The sequence below is a fragment of the Oreochromis aureus genome, linkage group 13 (assembly GCF_013358895.1).
Source record: "Oreochromis aureus strain Israel breed Guangdong linkage group 13, ZZ_aureus, whole genome shotgun sequence".
Taxonomy (NCBI): Eukaryota; Metazoa; Chordata; class Actinopteri; order Cichliformes; family Cichlidae; genus Oreochromis; species Oreochromis aureus.
The window spans coordinates 33,355,439-33,383,378 of record NC_052954.1 but is presented as its reverse complement, the minus strand read 5'-3'; the positions used below and the strand labels follow the sequence as shown (position 1 = coordinate 33,383,378).

The following is a 27,940-nucleotide window of genomic DNA, read 5'->3' as shown; positions in this document are numbered from 1 at the left end:
AATAAACTTCTTTGTGTTTTTATTTGAGTCACAAAAGCGGGCAGGTGGTGCCATCTTGTGGTCACATTTGTGCTTTACACAAGTAAATCGTAACATCGAAACAGTAGATGGCAATAATTATATCTATTTTGAGTTAATTTCACTGAGAATAATCAGACCCCAGAATATGAGTTTAGCACCACAGTCATGGAGCCTGAAGTCTGGATCTACCTTACAGATGCAGCAGCTGTGGACGCTGAGCTCCACCCGTTAACACACAGTGAACATGTTTCTGATTAGATCTGACTCAGAGAAACGATGCACTCTTTAAATATCACCAGACTCGACTAGTGCAGCGCTCAGTCGTCAACTTTCCCCAAAGGTTTTAAACCAGAGATTAAAGTTAAGCAATTCTAGACCCGACAAATCTGATTGAAACTATTTGTTTGAAGTTTATTGTGTTTAACTAAAGGTTTCTACCTGCTATAAGAACTGAATCCCCAACATCTTATTTTAATTTGTCTTTAGGAAGGTGACACACACTGTTGGTGTAAGTCGTCTTTCATGTTCTTGGCTGCTGTGAAGCAGGAACACCTTCACTGTGGGGAAAAAGAAAGAATATTTTATTGTTATTGTACTTATACGTTATTTTATTTGACTTTGTTTTGGTTTTTTCATTGACTTTATCCAGCATTTCATTATTTGAGACACTGTTTATGTACTTACAGGCTTTTGTTAATATTCGTTTAGTTTTATTATTATTTAGTCTTTTCATTCTAAGCAGCTCAGCATGTTTAAATGATTTTCTTGCTTATACAGCAGTCCCTCGTTTATCGCGACCTCTTTTCAGGTCCACAACTTCAGAATAGAGCAGCTGCCAAAGAATTCAACATTAATGAATCAATGATACGGAAGTAGAGGAAGCAAGAACAATGAGTTGAGTAAAGTTTGACTTTTCTGACTGTTTTGTTTCGCTTTATGTGCCTTATAATCCGGAAAATACGGTAACGTCTACCTTCCTTTAGCATGTTCAGAAGTTTTTGTGCGATGGTTGGCATCTTCCTCTGCCTTTTGGGTGCTTCCGCAGGTGCCTTAGATGGTGCAAAACATTTCGTCGACATTTTTGTGTTTGTTGGGGAGAAAACTTACAAACATACAGTACAGACCTTCAGAGTCACACTGCTCTCAAAGATTTATGTAAATTTGACAAGCTGAATGCATTCTGTACTGTACAGGAGACACGGCATGAGACTAGTTCACAATGGTCTACAGCCAATCAGGATGCAGAACTCAATGTGCTCTAAAAAAAAAAAATACATGCAACATTGCACAAAAAAAATCAGCGAAACAGCAAGACCACGAAAGGTGAACGTGTTATAGCGAGGGACCACTCTATTACATTTTATTCACAGCTGAAGAACTTTGGGCTGCACTGGTAAAAGTTTTTATGTGAAATATTTTGGCCTTTGACATCATGTGCTCCACGGCGTCCATCCTCAACCTGTGCATCATCAGCGTGGACCTCTACTGGGCCATCTCCAGCCCCTTCAGGTACGAGCGGAAAATGATTCACCACGTGGCGTTTGTCATGATCGGGGTGGCGTGGACGCTCTCCATTCTGTTCTCCTTCATTCCCGTGCAGCTCAACTGGCACCGGGCCGGGGAGGAGGAGCAGGAGGTGGCGATGGAGGAGATGGCGGTGATAATGGCTGCCAGCGGAAAGAACTTCACAAACACAAGCAGCTTCAACTCAAGTGACGTCGCCTACGCCATCTCCTCCTCCTTTATCAGCTTTTACATCCCAGTGGTGATCATGATCGCCACCTACACCCGCATCTACCTGATTGCTCAGACCCAGATCCGTCGGATCATGTCTTTGGAGCGCTGATCAAATATGGCAGCTTTGTGTTGTGCTGCAAGTTAAAACCAATTGTCCCCATGAGCACAGCATCTAACAACTCTCCTTCAAAATAGCGCTAGAATTTAACTGGACACAGTGGTTTTCAGTGGGAGATACATTCATCACTCAGCCGTGACAAAACAATTTTCCATGGAAACATCCAGAGGAACTAATCTTTGTTGTTGTTTCTCTGGGCTCAATTTCAGCCTCAGCAGCATCTCACAGAAGAAAACCACTGTAAAATGTTTGCCAATAATCAGACAAAAACATTAAGACAGGTGGTATTCTCTGGAGTGTAAGACCAAAACTGAACTCAAACAGTGAATTTACATTAGACTGGAATTCACAAGATAAATAGAAATACTGCTGAAGCTGAATGATAAGTTTTCCACGCAATTTAGTAAAAGTACAAATGTGTACAAGTTACAGACTTCCTCAGTAAGTTTACACTCTTTTGGAGTGATTTGAATTGTGTGTTAAAGGAGAAAGAGATTAGGAGGTAAAGTAGAGGATGCAGAGTCCATCATCACTGAGGCCGTCTCTCCTGCATGAAGTCCAGGTGCTGATTTTCCCGTGTGTGCGTCTGATGTCCCATAGCTGACTCAGAGCCGTAACACCATCAATGACTGCGGTATGGAACAGATGTGGGTGTGTATGGAAGCCCGTTTCCAACACACACAAAAAAAAGTATCCATAACTCGAAATTTCAAAAATTTGAGAAAATTAGCTTGAAATTTTGACTTACTTTTCACAAAATAACTCGAAATTTCGAGTGGGTGCTGCCAATCAGTAATCTACGTGAATGACATCATGTCCTTGTTACCCGGAGTCTGAAGCCCTCAGCTACAAATGCTACAGCTAAGCTACCAGTATTACAGCCACTGATGAATGCACAGATTGCTGAGTATTTTCAGTGTGGCGTCACAAATGATGAAATCCTTGTGTTATTAGCTGAATCACATGGCGTTACTATCAGCTCTCTCGAAAGTGCCAATTAGTTGCGATCCAGTTTTGAGTGTGCATTCCACGTAGATTTCTGATTGGCAGAGCTAACTCGAAATTTCCATTTAATAAGTTGAAACTTTGAGAAAATAAGTCCAAATTTCGAGTTATGTGTGTGTGTCTGGTGGAAACTGGCTTCTATAGGGTGTGTCCTCATCTCCCGGAGGAGTCCAAATTGTCATCAAACAGACCTATGGACACAAAAACATTTTAAAATATAAACAACCAGACTATCAGCAGTGATTTAACTACTTTAAGACCTCTTTGAAAATTATTCCCACATCATTTACAGTATATATCACAGAATTCAAGGCCTAAGCAGAGCATACAGAGAAAAATTTCATCATCTATATCTTTGCCACACAGGTGTAGTCACTGTAGGTGCAGTGAATGCTTAAATTGTACTGAGTAGAATATGCTAAGATTCAGCGCACTGTGTTAGAGGCTGGGATTTCATGAATTCATCATATATACAACGTTTGAGTTTCCATTTTCAAACAACATTAATAAACACAGCCATGTAAAAAATAAAACTGCACAAGGTCCCCGATCATCATCTATGTCCAGCTGAAAACTGAAATTAGTGTCCTCTCCAGTCTTAATATAAGGGATGAGAGAACTGACTCAGCGTCTACTGCAGATGTGTCACAAGTTAATCTGGTTGTAGGCTATGGCACTTGGCCACAAGGTGGCAGTAGTGGACTGACCTCCGTTTGAGCCTGCTCCAGCGTCTGTGTGATAGTCCGTGGATCTACTACAAACAGAAGATCATATGCAAGTTTTGGAAATTATATTATGAATATTCTTAACTTATCTTTAAAACTAAAAATTTCTAACATGCCTCAAAACTCCAAAACACATGACAAACCAACTGACACACCTGAGTCACTCACTGTCCTGAATCCACTCTCTCTCACTAATCACTGTGGAACTGCTTACATTCACAGGAACTGCCATCTCCTTACAGATGTTTGTTAAATTAACCACACTTATACAGACTGTTTATAACTACAAACTCTCTCCAGCCACAGTGATGAATTAACCAAAACTGGCTCAAACAGGAGGTGGTGTTTACAACACTGGTGAAATATTTGTGGGTAATATATTTGTTCAAAACTTATTTCTTTGTTTTGGAAAGTAATATAAAAATGATCACTAACAACAGGAGTGGTGTTTTCTATAACTTTGTGTATATATTTTGGCATTTCTCACTGATGTAGGCCAAAAATAAATACAAAATACCATTTCATTTAGTTTAAAGGTTTATTTGCAAGACGCAAAAACAGACAAAATTGAAAGTTACAAATGTGTTGTGCATGAAACAAGTTCAAGCATGGCGATAGAGCCAAGTGCAGCTATTTGTGATGGCACTTGGCACCAGGTGGCGCTAGTTGACTCGACTCCATTTGAGTAAACTGCACGCTTTAGTTGTGAGGCGAAAACGCTGAAATCGGAGTAAGAAAATGCGTGAGGAACGATAACGAAGACAAGATTCTCCAGATCATTGACTCTCGCTGTCCTGTGAACAGCATCAACGTGGTGACGTTTATTTGTTTGCCGTTTTCGCGGTTGCCTCGTGCATGAGAATATCACCAGGTAAACTCACAAGTTTTAAATATTTTGTTGTTCAAGAGCAACAAGACTGACGGAGTTTGTTGACGGAAACCTCACAAATGTCACAGATTAAATATTTAGTGTTTATTTGCTGGTTTATCGGTAGCAGCTCCTGAAAAGCAAGTCTACTACACACACCAGGCTCTTCGACCAACACCAGGTAATCTGGAACACTGGCTCCCCACGTAAAAAATACAAAAAACGCGGTTTGTTGTGTTGCCACAGTATTTAACTGTCTTCCCACACACAGTTATGATCTGTGAACTAATTCAAGATTGTGTGTTTTGTGGTCTAATGTTTTGTGCCTCTGGTTTCTCATTGGCTCCCACTCTTGTGGAGCCGTAGCACGCACATGAATGAGAGGCGGAAGGCGATTGTAGTTCCTATTAACAGAGTATTGCCGACTCTCCCGCTAAAAGTAAACAAAAGTTTACTTTTGCCTGTATGTCATATTTATGATTAAAAACAAATTTAATCCAATTAGATATTTATATTTTCATATGGGAATTGATCCTCCAACATGAAACGCTGGTATTGGAAGTATTGATATTTTAGGATCGCTCCTCACATCACTACCCCTCAGTCAGACAGCGGTGAGGAGGAGAGTGCGAGTGCGTCGCAAAAACACATAAATATGACTGACACCTGTAAATGAAGCAGCATCTGGCTGCAGTTTAAAGAAGAAGCAGATACTCACTAAGAGGAGAAACCGCATCAGCCCATCCAAACTAAGGCATTTAATTTTTCTGAATGTCAACCTGCACTGAGGACAGACTGTTTGGCTGCTGAGTTTGGTTCTGTTTCTGTTCTGTGGATTTGTTTGCAGTGTTTTGTTTTTGTGTTAAATTAAAATTAAAAGTTTGATTAAAATATTAAACAAAAGTAAGAATGCCTGCTTTTGTAACAGAACAAATACACAAAATTAGGCAACTATAAGGCTTCTCATAAAAACACTAAATGCAAAAGGGTTTATCAACACACAAAGCATTCATATTTGCCAAGTAAGGCTAAGATATGAGGCTACAGATGATAATAAGTTAAGAACCATTTGGTAGCCAAAAGAGCCGGCTCTCTGAAAAGAGCGAAACTTCCCATCACTACTGTGAGCACAGCAGTGTAGAAAAATCCAGGGAGCCACTCTGTGTCTGTCCAACCAATCAGAGAGCTGCTTACATCCCACCGTGAGGCTAATTTGCATTGCAGCAGGATTTTTAAAATGAAGTTGCTAATCCAGGAGCTAATCCAGGAGCTAATCCATGAGCGAACAGGAAAGGGAAATGGATTTTAAAATGAGGAGTGGAATCACCATTTTAAAATGTGTTTTAAAAAAGTTATAAAAATCAGGTTTTTTTTTAATTAAATTAGGTTTTTATTGAGAGTTTAATTATTTTTTTGTGAAATTCATTTTCAATTTGAAGTATTTATTGATGGATTATAATTCATTTTGAAAAAAATATTTAATAATACTGTTTTTATATAATATTGAATTATTAAATACTAAATTACATTAGTAATGTTTGAATAAATAAAATGATTTAAAAATGAATTTGAAATTGAACAAATGCAGAATTTATTCTACAATACATTATTTAAGCACAGAATTCTTTATTTCGATGCACCTGGCTCTTGTGGTCCTCCATACATGAGTGAAAAAAGGCACTTTTAAAAGTGCATCTTTCCAAACAGTTACATTTCTTTAAATTTACTTGAGTAGGGTTAGGGGTTGCTACCTTAGCGTGCAGTCAAGTCTTGCTAATGACCTGCTAATTGTATTCAGGTGTGTTGCAGCAGGGACACATGGAAAAGTTTCAGCACACCGGCCTTCCAGGTCTGGAGTTGCATGGTGTAACTACAGGTCTAGGAAATTGTCAGTGTCACGATTCATGCTTAATTTAGTTCATTTATTTGTTGGAAAGAATTAAAAAAATATTGGATAAGCTGATAAAAGTATAGCATTGATTTAAAAACTTGTATAAAATATGTGGTTAGAAAATAACCGTTTGTTAAAGATGTAATGTGATGTAAAGTTTTTATTAGGTAGAGTCTGTAATGGTCACATGACCAGAGTTTGGCTGAGAGCACAACCATGGCATTGTGGAGCTAGCATGGATACAGAGCTACAGATGCGGCTACAGCCACAACATTAATGTTATTCTGCATGTGGTCCAAGAGGCGCAGACGGTATGGTTTCATGTATATTGTTTATATAATGTTGCATATGTGTTCTACATTGGTAATAAGAGGACATTTTCAGTAATATCCATTATTTTGCATTTTTTCTGTTCTGCTTGCTCAAGACTGTTTATGGACACTGACATGAGAGACTCTGATAAGCTCAAAACATTTATGTTGTAAACTTTGTGTTTCTTCAGTTTTCACGGTGTCTGAAGACAATAAGAGTGAGAGAGAGAGAAATAAATGTCCAAAGACATCAGTATGATGCGTGGCCATTCTTTGTTGGACCGCTGTAGTTACAGTCAGCACTGAGCATGAAGGAACTTTAGCTTCACCTCAGTGAGGAGACGTATTTGATCCCAAAGGTGTGAGCACATCCTCGGGATCAGGAGCACACGGACAATGAAACTGCTAATTATGGAATTTACTTACTGTCAATTACAAATACTCTCTCTCTTTATCAGTGAAGTCTGTGTTAAAGAAACACACAACAGTTTTCTTTAATGCTTACCCAACTGAGTCTTTATCAAATGAGTCATTAGATGAAGAAGTATCGTCACATGCATACACGAGTCACAGGACTCGACACTCCAGTGATTTATTCACTATCAGTTGCAGGAAAATTATAGAAAGATTTGTTTTGTTTTAAATCAGCGCCAACCACAGGTGTCAACCTTTATTTTGAAGGCTGTCTGTGGCTCACGGTGTGATTGCTCACTTTTCATTCTACACATTAGATAATGGAACGAGTTGTTCTGTGTTGCATCTGTGCTTTTAAACTGACAATAACACACAGACTTGACATCATTTAGACACCATCAGCTGCTGAAGAAGCTCACATGTCAGTATACGTTTGCATCAGTGCGGACAAAGAGAGAAGGAAATGACCCCTAAATTTAACAGCCGCAGGAACCCAGTCCCTGCATCCAGACGCATCTCTGATTAGTTTTAAACATTTCTCCCGTTTCTTTTTGATGTGCATTTAAAATGACACATTTTAAATGCAAATCTGACCAAATGTTTCAATAATCCTACATTTAACTCCATATTTATGCACATATCTGCTGTCACAGAGTAATTCCAGCACAAATTTAAGTAGGTATGACAGTTTGCCACTTAACTTTGCCCATCAGAGTATGCTTGTAGCTCATATTCATAAAGCCAGGACGGTTCGCCACTTAATTTCGTGTTGTGCGCATGCGTAGAAACAACGGGTAGGATGGTTTGTCAGGTAGGATGGATTCCCACAACACCGGCGCCTCGGCTTCTGTGGTTACCGGCTTTAGAGACGCCGACGCGCTGCAGCATCAGGTAATTCATGGCGTTGCTGTTCCTGCTCGCCATAAAACGCAGGACCTACAAACCAGAACACAGGATGAGCCACGTGATGCTCAGTGTTCCTGAGAGCAAAGGAAACGGGACGCGCAGACCCAACGAGTCGATAAATCTGACTTTACTTTAGCTCACGCTTCTCTCCAGTCTTTACAGGGAAAGTGTCAGGAATCGAACCGTGGAGTCTGCAGTTCTATCAAATGCAGCTTTGCAGGTTTTTCTGCATTAAATGCATTCATACTTAAAGTTAACTTTTGTCCCTCGACAGAACAGCGCTCCTCTGTTTGCTGTTTCTAACACTGTGCAGGCCTTTGTCAAACCTCTTGTTTCTCACTCCTTTTGCTTCCTGCTGGTTTTCCCCACTGAGGTCAGACGAGATCAGCGTCCTCGCCCAAACCTCCTCTGAGTGTAGGAGGAGAAAACATCTGATCACGAGCGCTTCAGACTCCAACCTTTGGAGACCTCACTGAGGCTAAAGCCATAATCTGAAGCTGGTTTCTCGGCTCACTGAAACATTTAAAAGCACCAGATGAACAGAGTAAAGGAGGGTCTGTTCACACTTTGTTCAGCTTCTCAGTTTTAAATATCAGTGATTCACACAAACATGCAGAGGTGCATTTTTCTAATTCCCGGGAGATTCTCACAGAGCGGCTCAGGAATGCTTCATCGTGTTTACCTCCTCAGCTCGCTCCGCCCGGCCCTGGGAGTACAGCCAACGAGGAGACTCTGGAAGAGAGCTGCAACCACAGAGGAAGACAGGAAGACATCACAGGGTGTGTTTGGTTCATTTTACAGACACAGCAAGTGCAGAAACATTTGAATGTCACAATCATAACACAGAAACAGCCAAAGCATTTATTACACACAGATTCATTAATGTAAACACATTTACATTTCCATGGTGACGAGGAAAAAAGACTGAAAGGGCAAAAACATCTGGTGCTGATCAAAAACTCGAACATAATAATACAAGATCCACACTTTGTGCATGATTCCCAGTGTATCTTATAACACGGAGCCTCCCTCCCTCCTCTGTATGAAACCAGCTTCTTTAAGCCCTTCCATCCACATTCATCCTAAATCACACTTCCAGCTCCTGCAGGAAGGTCCGGAGCTCATCTCAGGTCAAACAAGATCCATGTAATCTCTCCCAGGCTAACCCACGGTCTCCTCCCATTGGCTGCAGCTGGAAAACCTCCAAAGGGAGGCGCCCTGACAGTGTGCCTGAACCTGTTTGGACCGTCAGTCTCCACGATCAGAGCTGTAGCAGGAAGGTTCACAGCCTTTCTGTGCAGAGCCTTGATGTCTGTTCTCTCTGTGGTGATTACAGATTAACACTATAAAGCTGAGCGCGTCATTAAACTGTTAACCTTCCTGGTTTAAATCCCAGGAGAACACGAGCTCTGTGTGTTTAGGATGTCGCCCTGATGGGAAATGCTTCCAAACATCCAACGGTTAACTTTACTGGTTTTGGTTTTTCGTGGCTGTGTGGGGCGACTCGTCTCTCTGGTGTGTGTACTCACACAGACAGCAGGAAGAAGAGCACGCCGGACGAGTTGGCCGCCATCGCCAGGGTTAGGGATTTTAAAGGATTTTAACTTTTGGTCATGTCTCTGCACACCACGTGAACTACACGTCTCAGTCCAGAAGCGTCGAATAAGCCTCAGAAGAAACTGAAGAACTCATCTGACTCGACACAACTCACAGCGAGCAGATTCTTTGGCAAACATTCACACAATGAGTCACTTGGTCTGCCTGAGCTTATAACCCTTTTATATCTTATTTTTAAAAACAGTACTGTATGACAAGCAGCACTGAGGCAGATACACAATGAACAGGAGACCAATGAAAGTTTAATGAAGGATTTCTGGCCTGTTGTGGCACCGAGGACTGAGTCTGCAGCCAAATTCATGCAGATAAAGATCAAAGACTAATGATCTCATGATTTTCAGATGAAACTGTGGTCAGTCGCTAACAGATGTGCAATCAAAGATGAAATTTCAATTTCTGACAGATTTCTAGAGAATCACTGAAAAATAAAATAAAATAACTCAAACTCTCTTAAAAATTGTGCCAGTTTAACACAACTGACTTTAACTTCCTGTTCCTTCCTTCCAAATCTAAATCAGCCGTGCTCAGTAACATGTGAGCTCGTTCAAAATACATTTTTGTGTGACAGGTCCAGTTCATGGACTCTGCTGAGCCGAGGTGAAGCCGAGCACACAGCTAGCAGCTACAGCCACCTGTCAGTCAAAGAGGCCACGCCCCTAATGATGCAAACTTAAAGACTCAATACATTTGAGACAAATTAGTTACAAAAACATTGAGAATTTTAGGATTTGCATGTATGCGCCATTTTAACTTCCCAGGACTGCAGACCGAGAAAAGATGCCTGTTCGCTCACAAGATCTATGTTTCTGTGCACGGTCCCTGAGAAATAAAAAGAATACATAAAGAAATTTTGATCTGCTGACAGCTGTAGTTTTTTCCAATTCAATTTAATTTACAAACTCCAAATCACAGCAGTTGGCTCAAGGTGCTTTAAAAGCTTCTTCTAAATCCATCACAGGTGAGACAGGCAGGCAGCTGTGCGCGTTCCTGAGAGGAAGGATCTGCGCAAGCTAGTAATCCCCCTCGCACTTCCGGCTTCGCTTGAGCCCGGCGTCCATTTTATCGCGCTTGGATTTTGGGAGGTAAATAAGACACCATGAGTCTGTGTAGCACTGCCAGGTTTATTTTTAAAGGCACCACAGTTTATAATAAATAATCAAACTGTGAAGAAGTTAATATGAAAGATGGAAGAGTCGGAAGAAACAAGAAAATTCACCTGTGCAGTGCTTTAAAAACAAACTTTTAAAAAGTGTAAAAAGCACAACACAGAGTGTAGAGTCGTGTCTCATTAAGTCAGCACTGAAGCATTACATGAGTACATGATGCATGTTTAAACTTTGCACATTAACATATTTGTGGACCTATTCTGCGTTTTTTGAGAGTATATACACACATAGACAGTGTGGATTGTGTGCAGGAGTCAAGTCTGCTTGTTTCAGGCAGAGGATGAAGTGAAGGGCTGCTATGAGATACAGGATTATTATCAGGGCTGCACACAAGTGGTCCGCAGGTGCGCATTCGCTGTCAAAATAAAAGACGCGCACCAGATAAGAAGTTGCAACGCGTGTTTGCATTCATAAGATTTTCTGGAGGAGGACAAGTCATATTCTTTTATTGTCACGACTGTATTTGAAGCTTTTTTTTTTTTTTATTTTTGTATGATACCTGATATATATGGAATATGGCTGAAGTAAACTAAAGTCTAAAATACTTAGTCATTTGTTTAATAGTAATTTAACATTATATAATTCACATATAAAACTATGAATTGTAATTTTAAATGGTTTAAAAGCATGTAGCATAGTATATGTAGGCAAGTATATTTCTCCTTTTTTATCAAGGAGCAAAGACGAAAAGGGAAAAAAAAAGAAACAGGGCGGGGTTCGGTGGATGAATCATCCGTCCCCACCAATGCCAAAACCAAATCTACGCCCTTGGTGTAAAGATATCATTACTTCTTCGTATTCTGCCAATCTGGATTAAAACAGGGAAAATTTCAGGGTTGTTTTCCTGCTCGATGAGTTGAGGACACATCCATGATCTAACCCTAACCTTAACCTTAACACATCGAGGAACGTTTCTGTTAAAGTTCGAACATTGACTCTCGCATAGCTTTCCTGACAGTACAAAGGGTGTGGGCTCTTATAGGTTAGTACAGGCAGCCCCTCAAATAAAAAACATTTTCTTTTGTTTTAGGAAGAATTACTGTTGCAGCAGCAGCAGCAATCTATAATACACACAGCTGAGAGCTTGAAGACGATCTCCGCAGGCGGGCTGTTTTCATTGTTCAGGGGCTGTTGAGAACATTGCTGAAAAATTAACATCAATCCAAGTCTTGACTGATTCTTTGATTCTGTAGAAAACAGCCGCTGCTTATTCTGATTCTGTTCCTGCCGTTTTCTCCTGGTAGAAGGGATTTTTGAAGGCTTCGCTCTCTTTCTGGCTCACTGGGTTTTTCATCCTGCAGGTGAAAGTTTTCACGCTGTCCATTTCCAGACTAGTGAGATCCCTTCTGTCTTGTCCGTCTTCCCACTCTCCATCGTCCTTCTTCCAGGAGTAGGTGACAGGCTCGGCATTTGTAATGTCTCCGTAACATTTCAGTCCACATGTCGACGATCGATCACACGCCAGCGGCTTCACTTCCACCTCAGGCTGGGGCACATCTTCGATCTCCACAGTCTGATAAACCTGACTCTGGACCTGGTTGTTGATCTCCACTGAATACAGTCCAGTGTCCGCCGCAGTCATGTTCCTGATCTCCAACACTCCTGTGGTCGTGTTCAGAGTGGTTCGGACTTTAAACTTGCTGTAATATGTCAGATCAATCGCGTCTTTCACCCACTCAGCCAGCAGATACTTGTCGTATTTCCACACGATGCTGGTGATCTCTGCAGAGACCGGCTGAGGGCTGAGCTGAAGTGTGTCACCAACCTTGAAGTACTTCTCCACAGTCTGGGCCTGACAGAAGCTAACGTTAGCCACCAGCAGCAGCAGAAGCACTCCGTAAACCACAGACCGACCCATGTCCACTGATCAATACAGGACTGACAGAGTATCGATGATCACATCAATAAAAACTCACTCGTCAAAATCTTTTCAGGCAGGTCAGTAAAAACCGACAAACATGAGGTTTGAGTCGCTGATAGACCTCCGCCCTTCTGTCCCTGTGGAGCAAAATGTCTCAGAAAAAAACCTTCAGCGTGGCTTCTCTGCTGTTCACTTTCAAAATGAAAGAACAATAAAATACCTCAGAAATATTTTAACCAATTTCTACAGTTATTGATTAAAAGCCACATATTCTAATCAATTTTAGTGTTAAATGAAACATTTGTTAATTTTGTAATATTTGTGAACCAGATGATTTATTTCTTAATAAATTAATAAAAAATGTTTCTTTTCATTCACTCTTTCTTTCTTCGTCTTCTTTTTTTTTAATTTTTTTTTTTTAGCAATGCCAACGTTAATTTGGAGATCTCCAAATTAACGTTGGCATTGTTTTAAAAAATGTACAGATACGTGATACCTCATGAGGTGAAAGTCAGTAACAAAAACTCGCATCATTTGTATAAAGTTGGATCCAGCTGTTGTCCACGTGTTTTATGGTTTCCCTTCGTAATCCGTGTACTGTATTTATTCTTATCTTATTTTATTCTAATTTTTCCTTCACAACTTTTGCACTGTCCACTTCCTGCTGTGACAAAACAAATTTCCCACGTGTGGGACTAATAAAGGTTATCTTATCTCTTATCTCTTATCTTAAAATGCTCACAGGTGAAAGTGATCAATACAGGTGAATACAGCACTCAATCTAACGCCTCAGCACCACGAGGAGAAGAAATCAACCTGAATGCGAAGATGAAAGAAGAAGAAAGAAGTAAACAGCTTATATTTACAGCTATATAACACTGTTGTTAGTGTGAGCGTAACATCAGATACAAATTTAATAACGTCATAATCAAGAAAATCCTCAGGAACATGTCAAAAGAAAGAAGAGTTTATCAGAGGCGCTGTTTGAGGTTCTGCTGCTTTATTGCTGCAGTCAAAACAATCCTAGCTGATATCGTGTTTATACTATTAACATGACAATGCATGTTTTATATGTGCAATAAACCAGAACAGCGACGCAACACGGCTTTATTTTGAAAGGCACAGGATCGAGTTTCCTTAGATTGTCTGCGCGCACTTATTACAAAATGGCTCTGTCTGTAGCCACATAACGTCTGTATTAAGAACTAAATTAGTCTTAAAGAATAAAAGCGAGAATTTGACAGCAGCCCCGAGAACCACACACACACACACACACACACACACACGGTGGCTCTATGGGGGAGGTGTCTGACCGATCAGGGCAGTTTCCACATAGGAAAGAAATGTGCTCCGTGTCTTTCCTATGTGCTTCCTTTGGAAAGAATGTGTATGTAAATACACACACATATGTAAATAAATGTTTATTTTGACATACAATATAAACGTAAATATGTCTGTATTTCAGTTCATCCACACAGTGACTGCAGGGAGTGTTCAGGGTGAATTTGATATTTACAATAAGAAAAGAATAGATGGTTTTTCTGGTTTTCTATTCAGACATGAAAGAACAAAGCCTCCTCTCGTGTGTTCCTGTAAATCTTTGCTTAGAGGGCCTGTTCTGTTTCTGTGTTTCCTTAGGACTCATAATTTTTTTTTTACACTTTTAAAATGTATTTTATTGCCATTGGCTTAATAAGAAGAAGGGCAGGCTTGTAATTTCTTCACTAGGCTAGTGCCCTGTATTTGGGTCCTCTTCTTTTCCGTATCCACGACAGAAACATCTTTACATCTTTAGGGCGATCGTGGTTCAGAAGTTGGGAGTTCGTCTTGTAATTGGAAGGTTGCCAGTTCGAGCCCTGGCTCGGACAGTCTCAGTCGTTGTGTCCTTAGGCAAGACACTTCACCCGTTGGTGGCCCCAGAAGGCCCGGTGGCGCCAGTGTCCAGCAGCCTCGCCTCTGTCAGTGCGGCTGTGGCTACAATGTAGCTTGTGTGTGAATGGGTGGATGACTGAATGTGTAAAGCGCTTTGGGGTCCTTAGGGACTAGTAAAGCGCTATATAAATACAAGCCACAGGCTTGCAAGTCCCTGATGCAGTGGGATTATAAATTATTACAATTAATTTAAACACATTCAGAATGGATAAGTGGCATAATGACTTCATGCACTTGTTACCAATGAAACAGGCTGCTGAAAGACAGATGATGCTGTCAGACCTTCTAAAATCCTCGTGGATGCTGAACTGTTGAACCAACACACACTATATCATATATGCTGTTTGCCTGTTATGATCGCTGGTTTAGGTTCCAGGGTTTTTGATTTGTCTTAGAGGTTTTAAAAATTTTTTATTTGAACTTCTTTTCCTTTGAAAGGGTAAATGGCCTGATTCCTATATAGCACTTTCCTCCTCTCCCAGAGCACTTAAAACACTTTATATAATGTGCCTCATTCACAGCCTCTTTCTATGCTCAAGTGCTTTTCATCTAACATTCACACACATTCAGACTGTGATGCTTGGGGTTAGTACCTCTTTGCCATGCAGACTGGAGCAGCCAGGTATTGAACCACCAACCCTTTGTTTAGTAGATGACATGCTCTTCCTCCTCAGCTACACCTGTAGTGCGGTGTAGCTGTGACTCATGCAAAGTTGCTGTAGAAGAATCAGAGGATAGAAAATAAGGACATTTTTTTATTTATTTATCAAGGTAAAAATCTCAATGAGACTAAAATGCAAACAATCATTCACAAACATTCATGATGCCATGAGTTTATCTGCATGTGCTCCTCTCCTGCAGCAGGTCACAGTTTCTAACGCACAAACAACAAACCCAGGCTGATGAAGCTTTACCCAGACTTACACATCACTGACATCTGGGGGACAGAAATCCTGCCTTTAGTTTAACTAACTAGTGTGTGTTATGTGGCTTCATGGATAGATACAGTTGGGTGTCATCTGCATAGCAGTGAAAATGTAGATTCAAGACTCAAAGATTCAAAGCGTTTATTGTCACGTCTACAAAGAAAAGCATTTCTCTGTGCAATGAAATTCTTTCTCTGCCGTCCACACACAGATGCCGGTTAATATGTACAAATAAAACTAGAAGAGATAAAATACAAATAGTATAAATAAATAAATGGAGACAAAAATTGAAGTGTTAAATAGATGTGTGTGCAAAAGAGCTATGAGCTTAATATGCTGGTTTGATATGTGAGATGACCTGATGTGCAAAAATTATTATTACTGTTAAAATAGGTCAGCTGTTCAAGAGTCTGACAGCAGTGGGGAAGAAGGAGCTGTTGACTCGAGATGCTCTGGATTTCACATTTCTAAACCTTCGTCTCGAGAGCAGAAGTGTGAACAGTCCGTGTTGGGGGTGTGTGGGGTCTTTGAGGATGGAGGCAGCTCTTCTCTGGATTCTACGATGGTAGATGCTCTGCAGAGAGGGCAGCGGAGTCCTGATGATCTTCTCCGCGGTTGCTATCACTCTCTGGAGGCGTTTTCGGTCCATAGCAGTAGTGCTGCCGTACCATGCAGTGATGCAGTTGGTCAATGTGCTCTCCACAGTGTAGCTGTAGAAGCTGCTGAGGATCTTGGCTGACATACATTTCCTCAGCATCCTCAGAAAATACAGCCGCTGCTGAGCCTTCTTGACCAGCTGTGTGGTGTTCAGTGTCCAGGTGAGGTCCCATGACACAGTTGTGGGTGTACAGGGCGTAGAGGATGGGACTGAGGACGCAACCCTGTAGGACGCCAGTGTTTGTAATACTGCTGGCTGAAGTCCTGTTGCTTATCCTGACGGACCAACGAACTCATACCCTACTCTACTCGGAAATCCGAGTAAGATGGCGCCGATTGTCATGGCACGCCGTCTCCCGGTCCCGATATGTTTCTTATTTATGCTCTTAGTGGTGTCCCTGCTAGTTTTAAAAACCCACTCTTTGTTGGTTTATGAGCGACAGATGCTGCTTAACATCCGTGACTCACTACCGAAGTTTCCCAGCGTTAACGAGCAATGTGGAGGACTCCCGCCGCCGCTGGTGTCGATACCGGATGAACTGCACCGCTGCGATCCCCTTGACTCCTTCGAGCGAAAGCGCTGGATAAATGGACGTAGGCGTGGAACGCGCTCTGGGAAGCGTGTTAGGGTTAGAGCTCGCATGCGGTGGGCTTTCACCATCGGCGACCCTGGCTGTTTAGGACCTTACTCTGGCCTCAAACAGCGTTGCCTTCTTCCTGTTTACCCGACGTCATCGGAGCATGCTCACCGGACGCTGCTTTATTGGCCGCTACGCCGACGGGATGCGAGGGAAGGTGGAGTGAATATAAATAATCTACAACTGCTGCCTGCCACCACAGATGGACAGAGAATTAATTTAGCTCTCTTAAACACAAGATCGGTATCAAATAAAACTCATGTTCTTCGAGACTTTTTCGATACGTATAAATTGGATATCATGCTCCTAACCGAGACATGGCTGCGCGTTGGGGAAGTGGCACCCTTGTTGGATCTGTGCCCCACTGATGCCAGCTTTTTCAGCTCCCCAGGTTGTCTGGGAGGGAGGCGGGTAGCCTCTATCATCAAAAGCTGTTTTAAATGCAAACAGATACAAAGTCCTGGTGTTTTTACCTCATTTGAGTCCCAACTCCTGATCTTAAACTGTCCTGTGGTTCTAATTATAGTCATCTATCGTCCACCAAAATATAATGATTTGTTTATCTCGAATTCTCAGACTTCTTGACATGTTTTATTGTTCACTATGAAAGGATTCTTATAGTGGGGGACTTTAATATCCATTTGTGCTGTGAGGATAAACCCTGGTCAAAGATTTCTTAAATATAATTGACTCCTTGAATTTTACACAACTGATGTCTGGGCCAGCACGTATGGGCCACACCCTAGATCTTGTCTTAGGTTATGGACTGAATATATCGATGACTGAAAACTGTCTTCTACCTATTTTAGACCACTCAGCAATTTTATTTGATATTCAAATCCCTAAATCTCCAGCTTTTGAGAGGGAAAACTGCCCCTCAGATCATCTCGTTTTATTAGCCCTGAGGCATTGCTTGGAGTTAAACTACATCTACCTGAGGTGTTGGACCCCATTTTACCCAGGGGTTATGTGTGGACTCTTTGACTGTGAACTTAAATAATACACTTCTTGAGCTACTGGATTCTGTTGCTCCCGTGAAGAAGCTAAAATGTCAAAAAAGAACCCTATGCCTTGGCTAAACGAGGAGCTCTTGAATCTAAGGAGAAATTGTAGAAAGGCAGAGCGTCACTGGAGATCTTCCAGATTAGAAGTATTTCTTCGGGCTTGGAAGGACTCCCTGACTTCTTTCCAATCAGCGATGTCGACAGCGAAAGCAAATTACTTCTCAAATCTTATCATGAGTCATAAACATAATTCAAAACTATTATTTAACACAGTATCACAACTTACAGAGAGCAAGTCAACTCTCTGCTGTTCTAACTTGATGGCTCATGATTTTCTTGTGTTTTTCAGCGATAGGGCGGACACACTTAGGAATCAGATTATTCCTTCCTCAGGTAGTTTGTCAGACTACTCAGATGTCTTGCCTGTTGCTGCTGATAAACTGTTCTCTGATTTTAAGGTCATTTCTTTGTCTGAATTAACCAAGGTTGTAAAAGCAGCTCGTAGTACAACCTGTTCATTGGATCCTTTACCAGCCTGGGCTATAAAAGAACTGTGGTCAGCATTAGGACCCTACATTCTGTTTCTTCTAAATATTTCATTGATGACTGGAGTCTTCCCTGAATGTTATAAATCAGCTGTGGTAGTGCCGATCTTGAAAAAGCCTGGACTAGATGTTGACATGGCTGCAAACTATAGACCCATCTCACATCTGTCTTTCTTGTCTAAAGTCTTTGAAAAAGTGGTTTTTAAGCAGCTCACTGAGCATTTGTCAACAAACAATTTGTTTGAACCATTTCAGTCTGCTTTTAGACCAAATCACTCCACAGAGACAGCTTTACTAAAAGTGGTGAATGACCTGCTGGTACATGCAGACAATGATCGCACTTCAGTCTTATTACTACTGGACCTAAGTGCCGCATTTGACACTGTTGATCACAGCATTTTATTGGATAGGCTTGAACATTTTATTGGAATTACAGGGAATGTTTTATCATGGCTGAGATCTTACCTGTCAGGGAGGTCTCAGACTGTTAATTTTAATAATGTTCTTTCTGAGACCTGTGTGGTGAGGCATGGGGTCCCTCAGGGCTCTGTGCTTGGACCACTGCTGTTCTCTATGTATCTGTCGCCTCTTGGTGCTCTTTTACGTTCTTTTAAAGTAACCTTTCATTGTTATGCTGACGACCTGCAGCTCTATGTTCCTCTAATAATTGGAAACTGTACTGAAATCTCTAATTTGGAATCTTGTCTATCAGCAATTAAGGGCTGGTTATCGGATAATTTCCTGTGCTTAAATACTGATAAAACAGAGTTGATGGTCATTGGACCGCCTAAATTTCAGCACTCGTCCCAAAATTTTACCCTGAGAATTGATGATAGGGTCATAACTTGTAGAGACAAAGTAAAAATTTGGGCGTGTGGTTTGACACGGCGCTCTTTTGAGTCTCATATAAAAGAAATAACAAAAACCGCCTTTTATCACTTGAGGAACATAGCTAGAATTAGACAAGTTTTGTCAAACGATACTGCAGAGATTCTTGTTCATGCATTTGTGTCCTCACGCATTGATTACTGTAATGCTCTTTTCTCAGGGCTACCAAAGAAAAGTTTTAAAGGTCTACAGATGGTGCAAAAACGCAGCTGCTCGTATTTTAACATGAACTGGAAAATTCGAACATATTAGCCCTGTTTTATACTCTCTTCATTGGCTACCTTGTCCGGTTCGAGCTGATTTTAAAGTCCTGTTGCTCACTTACAAGGCTTTAAATGGATTAGCACCTTCGTATCTCTCTGACCTTTTACACCGGTATATTCCATCCCGTGCTCTCCGATCTCAGGACTCTGGTCTTTTAAAAGTTCCTAAAGCCAGGAAAAAGAAAATTGGAGAGCGTGCTTTTTCTTTTCGTGCCCCGGTTTTGTGGAATAACCTCCCTCAAGATATTAGGCAGGCATGCTCTGTTGAGGTTTTTAAAGCTAAGCTGAAGACACACTTGTTTACCTTATCCTACATGTCTTAACTCTATGGCTTTTAGGTTTTAAATGTTTTCTTCTTTTTATTTTGTTCTTAATTTCTCTTTTTTCTCTGTTCTTAACTTGTACTGTGTCTCCTATCTGTATTGCTATGTATTACTTTTAAACCCTTTTAATTTCAAACAGTTGTACAGCACTTTGCTTGAAGGTGCTTTATAAATAAAGTTATTATTATTATTATTATTATTATTATTATTATTATTATTATTATGTATGAGTCTTTGTTTTCCAGATGGCAGAGGGAATAATGAAGGGCAGCAGTGACCAAGAGGCCAGATCAGCTTCATATCATTCAAATCGTCAGATAAATTATTTCCTTGTGAACAAAACATATCGTGATTCTGATCGATCGGGTAAATTGATCCCGATTATGGGCGTCTCATTGAAGGCCTGGTTTCCAGATTTGGGTTGTTTCTGGTCAAACTGAAGGATTTCTTGTATCTCCAGTGAAAGTCACAGTGTTGGGCAGACGTATCTGTAGATATGTGAAAAAAGGGGCTGAGCTTTCTGCCGTCTGTCATTGTGGTGCATTCAGGGTTGTTCCCTGAATGCATCACAGGTGAACTGTGAATGTCCCAAACATGAATGATTGTGAACTCTCAAAATAAACTTCTTTGTGTTTTTATTTGAGTCACAAAAGCAGGCAGGTGGTGCCATCTTGTGGTCACATTTGTGCTTTACACAAGTAAAATTGAATTGAATTAAATCGTCTGCAGTGGAAACAGTAGATGGCATTAATTCTATCTATTCTGAGTTAATTTCACTGAGTATAATCAGACCCCAGAATATGACTTTAGCACCACAGTCATGGAGCCTGAGTTGAAAGTTAAGCAATTCTAGACCCTAAAAATCTAATTGAAGCTATTTGTTTGAAGTTTATTGTGTTTAACTAAAGGTTTCTACCTGCTATAAGAACTGAATCCCCAACATCTTATATTAAATTGTCTTTAGGAAGGTGACACACACTGTTGGTGTAAGTCGTCTTTCATTTTCTTGGCTGCTGTGAAGCAGGAACACCTTCACTGTGGGGAAAAAGAACGAATATTTTATTGTTATTGTACTTATAAGTTATTTTATTTGACTTTGTTTTGTGTTTTTCATTGACTTTATCCAGCATTTCATTATTTGAGACACTGTTTATGTACTTACAGGCTTTTGTTAATATTTGTTTAGTTTTATTATTATTTAGTCTTTTCATTCTAAGCAGCTCGGCATGTTTAAGTGATTTTCTTGCTTATTTTACATTTTCTTCACAGCTGAAGCATTTTGAGCTGCACTGGTTGAAGTTGTGCTAAAGTAAGTTTCTGTTGTAGTGACATTAAAAAGTCACAAACAAATTTTATGTGAAATACTTTGGCTGGTATTAAAAAGTGTGAAGCATTAAACTGCAGACTGTCGTTCGCTTCATCAGTGTCGACTCGCTGAATGAGAAGAACTGCTGCTGGGCGACATTCATGTAAAACTGTTGATTCACTGAGAAAAGGAGCTGCTGGTGATCTTCTCAGACTGTTTTGCTGGGTTTGATTAACCTTCAGGTGAAAACATGTTCTTCGTTATGTGTTGACTGTCACTGTGGTGCCAAACCTTCACCCTCAATCGTCAAACCTGGAATAAGCTGTATGACTATTTCACACCAGGTACGATGTTTATATTTTAAGTTACTGCATTTTTTAGGAGGAGTTCAGAAGTGTGTGCAGATTTGCTGAGAACAGCTCAAGAAATAATCTGAAGGTTTAATTCTTTGAGGTTTGAAGGTAAAAAGCTGTGAACATGAAACATGGAGTAAACTATTCACCGAGATATAAAACAGGATTTATTGGACTGAACCTTCAGCTCAGTTTGGAATAACGCTGCTCCAACCAGCAGAGGGCCTCATCACAGCCACGGATCATCATTACACTGAATTATGATTAGTTCTACTGCCATGCTGTGGAGGCAACACACTGAGAGGCAGGACTCGAGCTCTTTGGAGAAAATTTTACTCTCACCATTCGCCCCACGACCTTTTAATGACAGCCTTTTCATTTATATAGAAATGATACATTTATGTCTCTTAAATGTCTGAGTTCATGCCTAACCTCACACACACAAGTTCAGGGGTAAAGAGGAAGAGGAGGAAGCCAGGAGGAGGAGCTTGGAATCAAACCATCTGCTTTTCAAGGACACAGACCTGAAAGCCCCGGGCAGACTGCAGGGATGAGTTCAATAAAAAAATTAATTAATTAATTAAAATCCAAATATTGGTGACAGTATATTCTTAATAATTAAATATTTGCAGCTTTGATCTGAGTGGGTTTTGCAGCTCAAACTGGATTACATGAAGAACAAATCTGCAGATAAACTGATCATGTTAGTCTGTAGCATCCACAGTTTTTTCCCTCTTAATCATTTTTATTGTCTGGACATTTTGAAATGCTGTTTTATTTCATGATGATGCCATTTTTATTAACAGCATTACTGGAATTTTCCTGTATGGTACCTTTGCTGTATTTTCCATTTTTAGGGTATTGCTGTGATATCTTTTAAGGTATTTCTACTGCAGTCTCATTTACAGTATTTTTACTGCAATGTCTGTAACCAGAGTGTAACAACGCTTTTAGTGTATTTTCCTTTATTTTTGCTTAAAGTACTTTTGTTGTTTATAGTACTGATTATTAATTTAAACCCGTAGAAGCATTCTGATTGCAGTGCAGCACTTTAAGCTAAAACTTAAGATAAAAATGAGATACACATCTGTCAGATTTGTCCTTAAAATTGACTTTTATTTGTAGAAAATTGATTTGAAATGAATGAAAGTACAACATTTGTTTTTAAACGCAGACTGATTTTCTAAAACACTGAATGTTTCTACTTGTGGGCCTCATTAAAAATGCATTGAATCATTTTGATATATTACACCAAACCCGCAATTACTGTGACAACGTAATGCATTCTGGGTCTTATATGAATAACCTGGACTGCTGCTTTTCTCCTATTACGCAACATAATGAGGCATAAAGCATAAGGAGGATACTTACAAGCTATAATACGTTTAATTGAATCCATTATATTCAAAAAGTTAAATGTATTTCAGGTGTGACAGATTTGATTTTGCTCCGTTATTGTAATATTGATCTTTGATTTTTAATTTGCTGTTTAATTCTCCCTGATAAGCTCCGGAGTTCTCGGAGCTCCTCTCCGCGATTCGCTCCAGCAGGAATGGAGGAGAGTAATCTATTACACACGCTGAGGAGGTAACGAGCCCCGCATCGCTTCCACCTGACTGAGTGTGAGCGCGTCACACAGAGAGGTGAGTCCACTGTGAGTCACACCGGGGCTGAAGACCGAGGAGGCAGAGAGTTCTTCCCCCCCGAGGAGGAATCATCCGAACCACCGCTGCTGCTGATCCCCCATCATTTATCTTTATTAGTATTATTATTATTATTATTATTATTATTATTATTATTATTATTATCATTATTATTATTGTCATTTAATTCTGAGGATTTATTCACGGAACGTCCGGGACGCGGATCTTACAAAAAATAAAAGGAAAGTGCTTTATTTATTTTATTTTATGTTTTATTTTTTCCGTGGGAGGATGTTCAGTGGATCAGCTGCACGGAGGACAAACGGCTTTCCACGCGGATATTAATGCGCTCTATCACTTTGCGTGATGGAGAACTTTACCATGTGGAGTAATTTCACTCGAGTTCTGTCAGAGCTGGACGGGACGGAGGAGGACGAGGATGGGGAGGAGGACGGCGGAGGGATCGGCGGACTGCGCGTCCTCGTCGCCTGCGTACTCTTCCTGCTCATCGTGTCCACGTTGCTCGGGAACACGCTCGTGTGCGCAGCCGTGATAAAGTTCCGCCACCTGCGCTCCAAAGTCACCAACTTCTTCGTCATCTCTCTGGCCGTGTCCGACCTGTTCGTGGCCGTGCTCGTGATGCCGTGGGAGGCCATCACTGAGGTGACCAACACGTGGCTGTTTGGACGCTTTTGTGACGTCTGGATCGCCTTTGACATCATGTGCTCCACGGCGTCCATCCTCAACCTGTGCATCATCAGCGTGGACCGCTACTGGGCCATCTCCAGCCCCTTCAAGTACGAGCGGAAAATGACTCACCGCGTGGCGTTTGTCATGATCGGGGTGGCGTGGACGCTGTCCATTCTGATCTCCTTCATCCCCGTGCAGCTCAAATGGCACCGGGCCGGGGAGGAGGAGCGGGAGGTGGCGATGGAGGAGATGGCGGCGATAATGGCCGCCAGCGGAAAGAACTTTACAAACACGAGCAGCTTCAACTCGAGTGACGTCGCCTCCCAGAGCTGTGTGGCCAACCTGAACAAGACCTACGCCATCTCCTCCTCCTTTATCAGCTTTTACATCCCAGTGGTGATCATGATCGCCACCTACACCCGCATCTACCGGATCGCTCAGACCCAGATCCGTCGGATCATGTCTTTGGAGCGGGCGGCAGAGCAGGCGCAGCACCAAGGCCACGGCGTGAACAGGAACCAGCAGCAGGTGCAGCGGCCCGGCGACGAGGCCTCGCTGAAGTCCTCGTTCAAGAAGGAAACCAAAGTCCTGAAGACGCTTTCAATCATCATGGGCGTGTTCGTGTTTTGCTGGCTGCCCTTCTTTGTCCTCAACTGCACCGTCCCCTTCTGCGACCCGCCGTGCGTCAGCGACACCACCTTCACCGTCTTCGTCTGGTTCGGCTGGGCCAACTCGTCCCTCAACCCGGTCATCTACGCGTTCAACGCAGACTTCCGCCGAGCTTTCGCCAGCATTCTGGGCTGCGGCCGAGTCTGCTCGAACAACGCGGTGGAGGCGGTGAACTTAAGCAACGAACTGGTTTCCTACCACCACGACACCACCCTCCACAAGGAGGCGCTGGTCCCCGCTCAGCCGCAGCAGCATCCCCGCAACATTAACGTCAGCTCGGACCACCTGGAGGACATGAGCGCACATTTTGACGAGGAGTCGATCATCTCCAACGGTTCTCCGAGCCACAACAGACTGCTGCTGCTTCCCGCAACCATCCAGTATGAGGAAGACCCAGAGATTTCCTTGGAAACAATCACACCGTTCACCTCAGCTCCAGGGCTGGAGAGTGATGCTCTGATACCGGGACAAGTCCACCAGGACGGATAGGACAGACTCAGTGTTTGAACAATACTCCATGATGTGTGGACTTTAGAACTTCATAATTTGGGTTATTGATCTGAAACTGGCCAAAATCACCACTGAGCACAAAGAAAGTATAATCTCCATGTTCATCCTGTTATAGCCTGTCATGGAGGGACAGATGATGTTTGAAAAGACTTTGTCTTGACAAGTCGCACGTCTGATATCTGGAGCTCTGAGGTCTCTCCAGACGAATGTCCCATTAACAACTCAGTAGTTTGAGAGAGCAAAAGATGATATTGGATTGGTATCCATACTAAATGAACACGTCATTAAAATTGCACTAAAACTTCCTTCTCATTTAAACTCTTTAAATGAGAGTCCAGTGACACCACCTGCTGGTTTCTAAAGTCCAGTTCTGAAGCCTCAACCTGAGTGTTTCGGGTATGATAACCAGGTGTGACGAGCTTCTTTCCCACTATAACATTTTCAGTGTGGATCAAGTGCAGAAATGAAAATGCCCTGTTTCATGTAGATAAATATAAAAAAGAAAAACAGAACTGTTTATGCACTTTTTCTTAGTGCGAGGATCTGAACACTCTGTGATTCCCAAATCACTGCAGTATACGCACTAAGTAGATGTGCCCTAAATCATACCCCTGCTTTACTGTCCATTTAACTTTTTATGGGACCATAATTTATCAAAATAAACATTTTATGTCCAGTAAGATGTAAAACTAGGAATCAAGACCATAAACTCATCAGATAAGTTTTCACTGAAGTCATTTATCATGTGAGAAGAGGAGCTGTTTTCCCATAGTGTTAAATATGATCCGATTTCTTCTTCCTACTGGCCTTTAGAAAGAAGGCAGGTTCGAGGCACTCCAGCGTTGGCTGGATCTATCCAGCCTGATAATAAATAACAGGCAGGAAGCTCAAGCTTCTCGTAAAATGCCAGCATCCTAATATATATTTTTTTACATCCTATTTGCTGTTGTATTTTGTATTTTCTGTGTATTTTCATCTTTTTTTAGGTTGTTTAAATAGAAACAGATTTATGTGTGTGGAAATGTGACCTGACAAAGAGCCTGTGCAAACCCAATGCAGACACAATCGTTTAAACCCATGTTTATTCACAGTAGAACACAGAAAACATATCAGATGTTTAAGCGTAGACATTTTAATATGTAATGAAAATATGACCTCAGTTTGATCTCATGGCAGCAACATGCCTCAAAAAATCCATGATGGGAGCAAAGAAACAGCTGGAGAAACATGTTGTACGAATCAGGTTAATTGGCAGCAGGTCAGTAACATGACTGGGTATAAAAAGAGCATCTTGATCTATAAATTGTGAAACAATTTATGAATAATATTCATCAAAATAAAATTGCAAAAAACTCAGAATATCTCATCATCTACAAAATATTAAATCATAAACTAGTCTGGAGAAGTATCTGTGTGCATGAGACGAGGCTGGAAATCCGGACTGGATGCTGGATGGTGATCTGATGGCCCTTTGGCTTCGGAGTAGAAGAGTCCGAGTGCTGAGCCAGCTGAGAACATCTGGAGCATCCTGAAACCAAAAATGGGACAAAGGAGTCAGGACTGCTGAGCATCAGAACGGGACAACAGTCCTCTGGAAGTCCAGCAGCTGCTGTCCTCAGCTCACAGGCTGTTACAGATGTTACAGAGGAAACATGGACCTGCACAAACTTTTAGAGACGTGTCGCTACCATCAAATTCAAAACGAGCTAATATGTTCATGAAGACTTACTCAGTTTAATCATTTCATTCGTTTTTTGTGAATAAATGGGTTTATGACATTTGCAAATCATTGTATTCTGTTTTTATGTACATTTTCCGCAGCATCCCAACTTTTTGTATATTAGGAGAGCGCTGTTAGAAAAACAGACGTGCTTTAGAGACACGTAGAAGTGACCGGTGTTTGTGTGTTTAAACAGAATTAAGGGTGGAAGTTACGAAATCCAGACAGAATTTTCACCTGACCCTGACGTTCATCCATAAAATGACATTTAAAGCATCATCATAAGTGCGATGATGTATGCCATTCATCTGTAATCCGCAAGATGCACCCGTTGTTTGAGAATATGTTATTAACAGGGACTTAATGTGAAAGCAACATTTAAATATTTAAACAGAGTGCGATGGTTACTCTGTTGCTTCGTTGCGGTTTTAAATGCACTGTAAACCATCAGAGAGACAAATAAAGGCAGAAGAGGTTTGACTGAGTGAAAGTCAAAGGTAAATGCTGCTGTACTGAATCTTTGAATCTTTACAGCAGAAAGAAACTTGATGGCAGTCACTGAGGATCAGGGAGGATCGTCTTAAAACATGCTATTCTTAGAAACATAACATTTTTGACAACCCTCTAAAAAACAGTAGAAACAAAATACTTTCATTTTATTTGATTTATATAGCGCCCAACCACAGTCGTCTCAAGTAAATACAGTACAATGATACACAGAAAACCCAACAATCAGACGACAGCGAGGATGCAAGGACGATACAAATACAGACAAACACGGAGCGACGGCAGAGTCTGAGTTTTCCTCCCGTTGGTCGCCGCGCCTTCCTCTCTCTCTGCAGTCTACCTCTGCTCTCTCCTTTCATCTTCACTCAGTGGTGGAGTTGAAACAGAGCGGAGGCTCCAGGGGCCACTGAGGGGACGGCACTCTGAACCTCACAGGTGTGTCCTGCAGGGTCAGCTGTTCAATGCATCATCGAGGTGTTTCGTGAGGGAGGAAACGGGAGCAGAGCGCTTGTTTCAGGTGTGGGCTGAGCTCAAGAACTCTGCAGCACATCAACACTTAACTGATCTCAGACCTCCCTGCAGAGTTTGAGTAATAAACGGATTGGTGTTTAGTTGAGCAGGATACAGAGGAGTCTCCAGCAGTGTAGACGCTGCTGTTTGTGGAGCAGGTGATAGATGGAGATTGTGATTTAAGAATTTATCTCATACACTGTAAAATATAACTTG

At 41.4% G+C, this 27,940-nt stretch overlaps 4 protein-coding genes across 6 annotated transcripts; 2 read left to right on the top strand and 2 right to left on the bottom strand.

Annotated features, from left to right (window-relative positions):
• The first annotated feature begins 1,294 nt into the window (after nucleotides 1-1,294).
• On the top strand, nucleotides 1,295-2,546 carry LOC120443350 (D(1C) dopamine receptor-like). Its single transcript, XM_039621837.1, has one exon. The coding sequence runs from the start codon at nucleotides 1,454-1,456 to the stop codon at nucleotides 1,865-1,867; it is 414 nt and encodes a 137-aa protein (XP_039477771.1). The 5' UTR covers nucleotides 1,295-1,453; the 3' UTR covers nucleotides 1,868-2,546.
• Nucleotides 2,547-6,953: 4,407 nt separating this feature from the next.
• LOC120443351 (solute carrier family 22 member 15-like) lies at nucleotides 6,954-11,237 on the bottom strand. 3 transcript variants are annotated; one of them, XM_039621839.1, is made up of 3 exons: nucleotides 9,526-11,237; nucleotides 8,679-8,739; nucleotides 6,954-8,026 (listed from the first exon to the last, which is right to left on the bottom strand). In XM_039621839.1, the coding sequence occupies exons 1-3, from the start codon at nucleotides 9,567-9,569 to the stop codon at nucleotides 7,898-7,900; spliced, it is 234 nt and encodes a 77-aa protein (XP_039477773.1). In that variant the 5' UTR covers nucleotides 9,570-11,237; the 3' UTR covers nucleotides 6,954-7,897. The 3 variants fall into 3 exon arrangements, 2 of the variants coding, with proteins under 2 accessions (XP_039477773.1, XP_039477772.1); XM_039621838.1 differs by lacking the exon at nucleotides 9,526-11,237 and adding an exon at nucleotides 8,895-9,516; XR_005615375.1 differs by lacking the exon at nucleotides 6,954-8,026 and adding an exon at nucleotides 8,033-8,509.
• Nucleotides 11,238-11,426: 189 nt separating this feature from the next.
• Nucleotides 11,427-12,810, bottom strand: LOC120443349 (titin-like). Its single transcript, XM_039621836.1, has one exon. It carries the CDS (start codon nucleotides 12,635-12,637, stop codon nucleotides 11,987-11,989), a length of 651 nt encoding a protein of 216 aa, XP_039477770.1. The 5' UTR covers nucleotides 12,638-12,810; the 3' UTR covers nucleotides 11,427-11,986.
• Nucleotides 12,811-22,198: 9,388 nt separating this feature from the next.
• LOC116331539 (D(1) dopamine receptor) lies at nucleotides 22,199-26,687 on the top strand. Its single transcript, XM_039621835.1, has one exon. The coding sequence runs from the start codon at nucleotides 23,485-23,487 to the stop codon at nucleotides 24,964-24,966; it is 1,482 nt and encodes a 493-aa protein (XP_039477769.1). The 5' UTR covers nucleotides 22,199-23,484; the 3' UTR covers nucleotides 24,967-26,687.
• Nucleotides 26,688-27,940: the final 1,253 nt, after the last annotated feature.